Source organism: Scomber japonicus, chromosome 23 (assembly GCF_027409825.1).
Source record: "Scomber japonicus isolate fScoJap1 chromosome 23, fScoJap1.pri, whole genome shotgun sequence".
NCBI lineage: Eukaryota > Metazoa > Chordata > Actinopteri > Scombriformes > Scombridae > Scomber > Scomber japonicus.
This window is the reverse complement of record NC_070600.1, coordinates 7,294,758-7,306,159: the sequence shown is the minus strand read 5'-3', so window position 1 is coordinate 7,306,159 and position 11,402 is coordinate 7,294,758. Positions and strand designations below refer to the sequence as shown.

The following is an 11,402-nucleotide window of genomic DNA, read 5'->3' as shown; positions in this document are numbered from 1 at the left end:
ATCTTTTGATTTTAATTGGACATTAATTACAGGATATACATAGTGTTTCATTGAAACAAGAGTGTAACACTGGCGGGCAAAGCCCTCTTTGCTCCTGAGGTCAAGAGATGGCTGACGTACTCTCCAACCAAGATGTGCGTAACGAACATTTTGCTGATTTTGGGTGTGTTCAGGGGTCAAAAAGGACAAAAGACTGCTGCTGCATCAGTGGCTTCCAAATGTAACAGTTTTCACAGAATCAACACAGTAGGATAATTCAATCAGTTTTTACAGAGATGAACAGCTGAAGCTCCTAATTATCTGAAGAAATTCAATATTACAAATTCACTAGCTTGGGGTTTTTTTTGTTTTACAGCTCCAATGCATTATTGTAAAAAAAAAAAAAAAAAAAAAAAGTCCAAACAAAACAAAGCATATATACAGTTGAACTCAATAGATATATATACATATATATATACATACAATATTATATAAATATAGTAAAATAGATTAAATTACATTGATTTCACGGTCTTCCATAAATAGATGGACAATAACAGTTTGGTGATGTGTTAAGTTAGTGTTGGAAGCACAGTGCACCGTCAGATGACAGGCTCACAACCTGATGGGAAATAAGTCCACATCAAGCTCTCAAGTTCTTCATTGTGACATATTTCGAAAGCAGAAAACTGCGCAACCATACGTAAAAACACTCAAGATATCGTGACAGAGGCTCTCAGCTTTCTACGTTGACAGGTTTGGTTGTTGGTGGTCAATAACGCACCTGACATTTTAGGGTTTTTTTGCAAGTTTAACAGGTATATTACAACCACTGCATGTGGTCAAATTCAAAGTATTCTCCCATAAAGAAAAAAATTTATGTTTCCCCCGCCCCCGCATTAGGGTGGTGGAACTGGGGGCTCGGCGGCCTCCAGGTCTCAAAGCAGTAGTGTCGTTGCTGCAAACGCTATTCCAACAAGATCTTCAGCAGGTTATTAAGAGTAAATACAGTTTTCGAAAGAGTCCTCTTATGAGATACTCTGCAGCTCCCAGTGTCGGGTTGGAAAAGGCAGGTTCTGTTGACTTACACTATGTTTTACAAGGAAAGCTGACGCTATAAGCAAGGTCACAAAGCCTTGGTACAAATACTGAATAGGCGGTGTAGTAGGCCTTGTCTGTGAAAATTGAAATGTCTTTTTTTTCACAAGTGTGCTGAACAGTGAGTGCTTTTCAATATACAAAGATGCTTTACAAATACATTTTTGGCAAAGTAAAAAAGGAAAAGAAAAAAAAACTAATGGAAGGAACTTAATTGTCCTTGAGGATAAACTTTCAAGTCTGTTGCCTCTTGTCAATCTTCGGGAGATTTGCGTTCTTTTCTCAGCAGGATTTGCTGTTGCTGAGCTCTGAGGTCACAGCCACACTTGCAAACACATAAAACCGTACCTGAGTGTAAGCTGCATTTTGAACTCTAGGACTATGTCATTTTTGATTGAGGCACCTTCAAATATTTGTTTTCAGCTGTACCGTAACTACAAAAAAAGACATAAAGGGTAAAAACGAGCAAAAAATGACAATGAAAAAAGTTATAATAAAAAGAGAAAAAAAACAAGTAAAATACCATCTTTGTGGCCTATAACAGCATACTGTACAAAGTTCAGATACATTCTCTTGGAATGGCATGGTCTATTGCTCAGAAGGTAAAAGCTGAGCATCAAGTGAGTTCTTGTGTATTTCTTCTTTTACAATAGATTTCGATCTTCGTTGGTTTGCGCGGTTGTAGCAGTCCAGCGCTGAGTCTCCTCTCCTCAGGCAGGCCGCGGCAGGAGAGGTGGTGTTTAGTGTCCATTGGCGTTTTCAGTAGAGGCGTTCCGGACCCAGTTCATGATGATGAGGCTCATACAGCCGATCATGACCACGAATCCGCAAATCAGGAAGCAGGTAGCCTGTAGAGGGAAACAATTTCATATTAACCTAACATGTCCACCCAGAGTGACTTGTGGGACACATTTGACATCCAATTTCTTGCTTAGAGTTTTATGAGAAACTATTTTCCACAAAGACATGACTTAAAGGCTTCCAGAGATGACTTTCTGATGATTTTATAGGTATAACAACAAAATCCGTACCCCAATCTTTTGCACAGATTTCATGGACTCCTTCTTGACCAATTTGATGTAGAAAGCAGAGGGCAGGATAAAGATGAGCATGGCAGCAGCAGATGAACCTGGGTAGGGAATAAATTAGGCATTTTAGTCACAAGAATTTCTATTTGGGCTGCTTTTAACGACGTTATTAAACACATTAAACACAGACACTTACCAATGAAGCCGAAGATGTCCCTGATGGCTGGGACAAAGATGACCAGGGCGTTGGTGCAGGCAAGCAGGATCACTGTGATGATGGTGTGGCGGACCCAGCTGAACTCCTTTGAGGCGCACAGGAGCTGGTTGACAGAGGTACGAATCTACACAGACAGACACAAAGAGAGGTTATCCTTCATGACTCACTAAATTCTACTAACAAAAACTAAAAAAGATAGATCCGAGCTCAACGTCTTTGATACTTACAGGGAAGAGCACCACAGGGACGGTGAGGGTGACAGCGGTCAGCACAGCCAGACGGACGATCAGCAGGAGCACATCAAACTTGTACAACTTGGAGTAGGTGTGCAGCAGCTCATCCTCCACATGAACTGTTTGGAGAGACAGAAGAAACCATTTAGACCTGAAGCTCATAAGGTTTGATTCCTGAACACAACAGGTAATACGTAAAAACAGTAGATGGGTAGGAGGCTTCTTAGCTGCCAAATTTGGTTATAGCTGACAGAAAATTTATCCATGACACCTTAAATAGCGTCATTGTGTCGCTTATGAGAACAAAATGTGTTTCCAAACATGTGTTTTGTAATGTATCTGTGCACAACTCCTGCAAGCCTCATAGCACTATTTCTTGAGCATTTTTACTAAATTTGTTGACTCTATTTAGTGCCTTTCTAGTCTTCCAACCACTCAAAGTGAACAGTTCAGTATCTTGCCCAAGAGCTGTGATCAAACCGCCGATCTTCTGTTTCAACCCCCTCTACCTCCCAACCTTCCTGTTATTGCCTAAACATGTCCTAAAGGTGGCAAACACAATCTATCTGGTTAGAACAAACGTCACAGTTATTTCGTAATCCCTCTTTGCCCCTGACTCTGACTACACACCAGTTTTTGCACCGTCATGATGGTCGAACAAGGCTGAACTGGTTTGGTGTTCTTGGAATATTTCTGTACATTTGTCCTGATGTCCCTGCCATGACAAACAGGAACACAAACATGCTGACATGCTGGTTGGCTGCATCAGGTGGATGTTTTCACAGTCTTACATAACAGACCAGGAGTTGTGTCCTGAGCATTTAGTTCCAGAGTGGATACTTACTATTTAGTTTGGACTTGGAAGTTACCTCCCTAACACTTTGGATGTTTGATCCACTCTGTCATTCACTATTCAGGGACAATGACCACTTGTAAACCCATAGTGGAAAGATGAACCTTTGTTGCTCTAAGGCAACTGCCTTGGACATTTATATGACATCACAAATTTGTCAATAATATTTAAAAATGTAAAAGGAAAAGCCTAAGGATTTCTGCTTCTCTAGAAAGTTAACTGCCATTAATAACTATATGTTAAAATTAGTTTTGAAGAAATTACATAAGTAGAATTCCAGCTTGATTATAGTATCAGCTATCAGACTTACTGTTGAAGGTCAGATATCCAAAGAGGGCAGCCAGCAGGTACATGATGAACATGGCCAGGAAAGACACGTTGGCAACACCCTGCATCTTTCTGCGGGAACGGCTGTTTGGGCGAGAGGTTAGAGAATGTTTCCATTAGACACCAGGACACAGTAATCTTTGTTATTTTTTGTAACCGTGAGATTAAACTCGAGGAAAATGCTGATAAGAAAGCAGCTGCAGCTTTCAGTGTGGATGAACACGATGAAAAGAAAGCACTCACTCTTTGAGCTCCTCATACATGGGCAGGATGGCCGGGTGGCACACAAAAGCGAAGGTCAGGATGGGAACTGCATAGACAGTCTGTGGGGGGAAAGAAACGGATCAAACTATAAGTTTTACACTCAAACATCACAGAAGAGTTGCTAGTTTTAGTTTTAGTGCAAAATTGAATCTGGCATGAGGTTTACCTGTGAGTTGAAGACAAAGTATTTGGGCGTGCAGATGTCATCGTAGTCTACGGCGGAGGTGCTGGAGTTGCTGTTGGTCAAGCTCATGTTCAGCAGTTTCAATGACTCATTCACAGTGTTCTCATCCAGATGCAGAGGGCACGGGATCTGGAACTTCTTGATAATCACCTGGAGGGCCAAAGAACATTTTATATGAGTTTTTTTTATTGTGGTTTGTGGATTACAATCTAATTTTGTCATATTAAAACCTGTTTGTACTCAGGGGTCTTCCAGGGCCTACACTAGCACTGGCACTTCAAAGATTGTTAAAGCTGATATTTTTGGCTGACATCCAGTAGATCTTGATATATGTTCTTGGTAGATTCGTCATTGGAAACAAAAACCCCTCTTTCCCAGAATCCAGTGACTTCAGACAACACAGCTGCAGCCAAAATTCAGTTTCACTATCACAACTTTTTGTCTTCTAGTTTTTTATAGCACTATTTTATGTTGTACATTATTCCTGCTCCTCTGTGTTGGAAGCCTCAGATTCCATGGAAACACTGAACTGGGTTCTTTGACTAAGACTCATGTGGTAACAACAAGCAAACTCGTGTCAAAGGATGTGTGTACTAAACACATGAGCGCATGATTAAGGAAATGAGTTAAGTTTTACTCACCACAATCAGAAAGAACACCATGCAGAGCAGGGACAGACCACTGGTGTAACCAAGGTAACCTGAGCGGAAAGGCAAAACACAAACATGAGCTACTGTTTTTATCACCAAGCTGGTACCATTTAAAGACTTAACATTTTAAGTCCAAACACGTGGAAATGCGTCACTGACTTTGAACCCAACCCTGCGCAAGTATGTGGAAAATGCATCCGATTTTACAACACACACACAAACACACACACAATGCTTACCCAAGTTCCTGAGCAGTGAGAGAGGAAGGATAATGGTGAACGACACCAGCAGTACCAGGTAGTCTCCGTTAGTATACCATTCTCTGAAACACAGGAAGACAGGACAAAACGTCAGTGAAACTTAGTCATCAATGAACTTGACCATTGTTCTCTGTGGAATGAATTGAGCATCAATTCATTATGGTTCCGTCAAGCTTCATATTAAAGGGGAACTCCGTCAATTTTAAACAACATGTTAAAAGATTTTATATCCGGGTTTCCTGTTTTTATTTTAATTTTAACTTAAGATTTTTATTTCACATGTACCGTCATCTTTCTCCGAGCCAAAGACTGCTTGAGTAACCAGCATCAACAGTAAACTAAAGGTCTCTAAAACTGACAACTTTTATTCCACTTTTCTGAATTTTCTTTTACGTCCTATGCTGATCTGCAGCTTCAGCTGCAGCTCTGGCGGATCCCGTCAACATCTGTCAGCTGACACAAAGTGGCCTGTGCGGGATGACTGCATCGCTCGCAGAAATGGATTTAACAAAGCGGCACTCAGAGGAGTCCGACCACATCAATTTTTTAAACACGGAGTGAGGCCGCAGTGAGCTCATCCTGTGTTCCCGTCTCGATGCGGCACCGGCTGCCGTCTTCTAAAAGGGCTCTTTGAAGAGCCGCTCAGAGAGACTGAGCACTGTCCATCCCTTGAAAATGTCCAGACCCCCCCTCCTCCACCCATGCTCGCTCCCCTCATCCCTGCTCTCCTCCAACACAAGGACAAAGACGCTGCTTCACCTTCTCAGACACTAAGCACTTGAAAAACAACCAGCAGCCATTTTGCTTGACATGCCATTTCCCCCTCGAAATGCCTGTGCCAAGCCTTTGCCTAAGTAAAGATTCTAGCTCTTCACAACAACAACACCCACTGCAAACACCCACTCTAGGATGTGTAAACTAATCTGTATTGACATTTGGTTGATACTACCTTACAAATGGTCTACAAGCAGATCTGAATCATAACAAAATCTAATCAACTGTTTCTTGGTAAGAGGCCAGTTCTGCTGATCTGCCCACCCAGTTTCTTAGAAACTTCTTCTCTGTTGGGAGAATTCAGCAGAACTTCCAAGGCAATGTCATAATCCTATATGAGTCTTAATTAGTTTTAGCAAACCAAAGAAACACCTCAAAATGAGTGCTGATAATTAGAGAGACCATGTAGAGTTTTTGACTCTGATGAACCAGATGTTGGTTCAGAAACCAATAAAACATCTCAACACTTACCCATTGCTGCCTCCCATAAAGGCTTGAATGACGGTGGGTAGCTCGTACTTGACAATGTAGAGGTAGCTTGACATGGCTGAAAAGACAAAAACAACCACAGTTAGTATATTTCCACCTTAGAAAAAAAGGCATGTAATGTCCACGAGGGGACTCCACTACAAAAATAGTGATGTCTACTATTTGGTGAGGGGCCGAGTTGTTCCATGGAAAGAAACAAAGTTATGTGCTTGTAGAATGACTCAAGTATTTACTGGAAGCTAGAAAGCATTCCGAAAACACATGCTGGTTTGCATAAGCCAAGATTCCTGTTTTCCTTCCTTTTTTTTCTCCATACACTCAGTTTATACACAGAGGGACAGCGTTTTAGCTTGTGGAATAAACACACGGTAGATAAATATAGAAAATATAGAACGGCAGTTCAATTCTAGTTACATAACACTGAAAAAAAAGAAGCAGAGCCTTTTCTTGGTTGTTAAAGTGCCAATGCCTCTCACCTCCAATGTTCTGCATGGTGATGGAGCAGGAAGCAGCAAGTTTCCCCGGCATTCCAAAGGCTTTGTAACCCAGCTGCTCGTACACCAGCGCACCTATGAAGAGAAAGAAAGGGATATTTAGGATTCAACCGTGACTGAAAGAAGCAGTTTTTATGTTTGAATACATGACTGTCAGACAGACTCACCTCCTTCATTGGCCGTCTTCAACAGCAAGTGGACAGAATACAATGAGAAGATGGCAACAGCCACAAGCAGAATCCTGTAAACAGAAGACAATGATCTTTAGCTGGGTGTTCATTTGCAAACAACACAGACATTCAGAGAGGAAACTGGCCTCTATGTTACATGTACTAGTCTATAACACTCATATTGAACATAGGTCTTTAAAGGTCAATTCAGTGACAAATTTCCTGACTGTGGTAAACAAACACATTGATATTTTGCTAAGGTGAAGGACAGACAGTCCTCTGCTACAACTGCAGAAGCTCTGTTACATCCATTTGTGTCTTTTGATAGACTCAACATAAAATTTCTGCTTGTTACAAAACGTTCCAGGAGAAATTTCAAGACATTTGTCAAGATACTGATACTTATTTCATGAAAATTCCCCAAAGAGTAGCCGACTTTAGGAAACTATGAAATGTCAACCATCATCTTGCCTATGTTGCCTTTATGACTCAAGAGTCAGCAGACTTTAACTAAGTAGGAAAAAGCGTCTACTGTAGCGAAAACCTGCATTTTCTAACATTTTGCAGCCTGGATCAGCAAAGACCTTGAAGGCAGCGATGGTCTGCAGGTTCTATGAGTCAAAAGCAGCATCAGCAGGGTTGCAAAGGACGAAAGGTTCCCAGGCATGGGATCTTCTTAACGACCTGGGGACGCTGCAGAGCCAGCACTTAATACTGATTTGTATTAATAGTACAGATGAAAATTAATCTGCAGGTCATTTGAGGCCCGTGCTTCCTCTTGGCATATGACTGTCCAGCCACTCTGAGCTTCTGTCCACTCACCTGCCAGCGCAACCTAATCCATCATATCTTAACACTTCATACACCGTGGTTCAACAAATATATGCTTTGGACGACCTTTTATGACGCCTGTTTGTTCTGCAAGAGGTGTGTGTCCAAAATGCTGACGAGTAAAGTACCAGATAGTGTTTCGCAATGCAAACAGCCAATGTTACACACTTGCTGTGTCGCAGCCATGTTCTATCAATCAGTGACGGAAGCTGCTAGAAATATTCTCAGTTTGGGTTTTTTTTTTGCGTAATCGCCCACTTCCTGCAGATAAGACTCTCTGATTGGTTGGCAGCTGGCTGCCAGTGAGCAGCGCCCTGCTCCATTCATGATCTCCTGTGAACGCACTTTAACTCTACGTTTACATAACCCGGCCCAAATGCAGCAGGATTAGCTCAGCTAAGCTGCTTCTCTTGCCACTCGCTGTATTTGTAAATTGACATGCAACTGCCAATCAGGAGTCATGTAACCAAAGTTGACTTGCAGCCAACTACAAGTGTACATGTTCATATTCTGAGGATGTTTCATTGGAAAAACATCTTATCACTGTTTAAAAAAAGAATTCCCCTGGTGTTTCTTCAGCTGGTGTCTGGCTCATGAGTGGATCTCAGAGGCAGTAAGCTGATTTGGTATCAGTGCTGCCAGGTGCTGCTAGTGTGGTAGTAAAACCTTTGGCCTCTTTAGATAGTATTCCTTGTGTGCAGTCTAAAGTAAAGCAATGTTATACGGACACCGATGACTGATTCTCACATTGTGATCTAAAATTGTACTAAATAACCAGCAGGGGGAGCTCTCATAAAAACTTGTAAAGAACACAGAGTCTTTTTTCCAATGTTCCCACCAAGATTGGACACTCTTTCCACTATTTCTATCTACAGCAAACATGATAGCGATATTTAAAACTGTGGTGAGCATTTGTAAACCTACAAAACCAGTATAATCTGCACCTCAGGGTCGACACACACACACACACACACACACTGCTGACAGGAAAACTTGCCCCCTGCAATAGGTACAGTGCATCATGACCTGCAACCTTGCTGCAGCAGACACAACCACATCTGCCTCAACTGAATTACGAAAAACAAAAGCATCCTGACATCTGATGGTGCTTTGAACCTTTACTGCATTGTTAGTTCTGGGCCTTTCTCTTCTGCTTAGAGACACTTTGCAGTTGTTTTTGCTTCCAAAATGCAAACGCAGTGAAGGCTGTTGGGAAGAGAACCCAATCAATACTTGACTTAGGCTTGAATAGATAAATACTTACACAAATAGGGCGATGCCAGTGTTTGCCATGGCGTAGGACAGACCCAGAATGCCACTGCCCATGATGGCGTTACCCAGGTTGAAGACGGACATGCCAAAGGAGGCATTGCCCTGGTGCTGAGGAGAAAATTAGGGATACGCAGTTAGGAAATGAGGGAAAACTGATACAGCTGTTTGAATATAAATACGCTGGAGGACAAGACAAGCGCTTACATATTCTGTCTCATACTTCTTCTTGCCCAGGTTGTGTTCAGGGAGGAAGTTTTGACTCTCTGCATCTATATCAGAGTATTGGCTGTTAAAGAAAACAAAAGACAGAGAAGAGTTTAGAGAAATGCTTGAGCGTGTAAGAAAATGGTTGATTTTGTATATTTATATTTTTATATGTATAACCTCACCTATTCAGTGGGACCTTCTTGGGGTAAGGGTATTCAGTGCTGTTGGTGCTGCTGCTGTCGTCCTCATTAGTGACGTTCAAACGGTTCATCTCAGTTTTGGCTGTTGCCTGTTTCATGCTGTACATTTCAAAGTAGAGAAAGAGGAAGAAAGGAGCAGATGTTATTATTCTGCTGTGTGGTTTATTTATTTAGTCATATTTATGCTCCCTGCGTCAGTCTAAACAGCCTTTTTTTCTTTACATTTCTAGCAGCGCGCGTTCACGCCCTTTAGAATAATCAATATTATAGTGAGCGGTGCGCGCCGCAGCCCTTCTCGCGTCATGTGACTTTTCAGTGGAAGGAGGGGGGAGGGGGAAGAGAAGAGAGGTGGGGGTGCTGGGTGACGCACCGGCAGTGGAAAAATACCAGACCGGCATCCGCGTCCACCCGACATCACCTCAGCCCCGCTATAGACGCTGAATGACAAAAAGCCGCAGTACGCGCTGCTGATTTTGCGCAATTTCCCTCCGAAATCTAACTTAAAGCCAAATCAGAATAGGGTGTGACAACATCTTTTTCCTCACACACAACATTTTAAACACCTCACTAAGGAGGATGAGGTGACACTGAGGAAAAAGCTTCATTTCACGTGTATATTCTAAATATGACATCTTAATATAATTATCTCTTTTTTGGCACAGGCCCGCGCACATGTACACAAATCCACAATCCAGAAAACAGAACTCCGGATCCTTTTAATGCCATTATTTCCACAGCCGGCTCCAATAGAAACAATGGCACGTGTTGACCGTTTATGGGCATGGCTCTCCATTTTGCGCAGAGGCTCGCGCTCTTGTTCATTGTCAGTTTATGATTAGAGGCTTTTTCAATTCACACAGACAAGGAACCGCGTTTAAACCACTTCCTATTTTGATTCAGGTTGTGTTTAATTGCTTGTGTGTCAGTGACATCCCTTTGCAACCCTTCTAGACATCAACCCAGCACTGCAGCATCACTGTCACACTGTCTCATTATTTATTTATTTATTTGGACCAGGGCTGACCTGATAAGATAGACGCCTCAGGCCTTTCAGAACAAAAAGAAAGGATATTCCTCTCTCTATTTTTTGAGTTTGACATACCTTCACGACTTTAGATTTTAAAGACTGATTAGACCAGACTAGCAGGTAAGCCATCTTGTTGCAATTAAATAAGACTCGGAATGCAAATTAAACACAGATAATGAGTGAGTTATTTACACATTGGAAAGCAAAAAGAGGAAATAGTGCCATTTAAAAACGCCTGACACAAAAAAGCGCAAAGCTTGTGCCGCCTACATCCGGTAATTTTCTGTAAATGATAAGATGCCGGCATTCTTACCTTATGAAGATGTGGCAGGATGCCTTTAAAATCCTTTCTTGTCAAACAGATTCAGCAGATGTCCGGACGATGTGAGTGACTCCAAAAAACTGACTGATCCTTCAAGATGTTTATGTATATATAAGAAGATTATTAAAAAAAATAAAGAACAGATAGGCCTGTTATCAGAATAGATCTGATTCAAAACACTAGAGACAGTTCAATTATTAAAAGAAGATACTCTTAAAATAAACCCGACTGATGCGTAAAAGTCAGGAAGTTGGATTTTTATTATTATTTATAATTCAATCGAAATTCCCAAAGATGCGACGCGCTCGGTAAGAAGAAGAGCCGGTTCTGCTGGAGGAGGGGTGGGGACTCACCCTTTATAAAGATGAGCATTGCATCAGCCCGAGAGCCGGAGGGAGGAGCGGAGGCTTGAGTCGGAAAGGAGGAGGAGGCTTTTTTACACTCCGCCGTGACGTGGGTTTTGTATACAAACAGAGCACACAATGACCCAGAGACTCTACCCTGGAAAACCACAGGAAGCCCT

At 41.9% G+C, this 11,402-nt stretch overlaps 1 protein-coding gene across 2 annotated transcripts; it reads right to left on the bottom strand.

Moving 5' to 3' along the window:
- Positions 1-11,186, bottom strand: slc38a2 (solute carrier family 38 member 2). 2 transcript variants are annotated; one of them, XM_053344212.1, is made up of 16 exons: positions 10,871-11,186; positions 9,513-9,629; positions 9,328-9,409; positions 9,116-9,231; positions 7,018-7,091; positions 6,833-6,925; positions 6,339-6,414; positions 5,073-5,155; positions 4,825-4,883; positions 4,166-4,333; positions 3,979-4,058; positions 3,719-3,819; positions 2,550-2,674; positions 2,302-2,446; positions 2,109-2,206; positions 1-1,925 (listed from the first exon to the last, which is right to left on the bottom strand). In XM_053344212.1, exons 2-16 carry the CDS (start codon positions 9,626-9,628, stop codon positions 1,818-1,820), a joined length of 1,524 nt encoding a protein of 507 aa, XP_053200187.1. In that variant the 5' UTR covers position 9,629; positions 10,871-11,186; the 3' UTR covers positions 1-1,817. The 2 variants fall into 2 exon arrangements, with proteins under 2 accessions (XP_053200187.1, XP_053200186.1); XM_053344211.1 differs by lacking the exon at positions 10,871-11,186 and having other exon boundaries at positions 9,513-9,637.
- Positions 11,187-11,402: the final 216 nt, after the last annotated feature.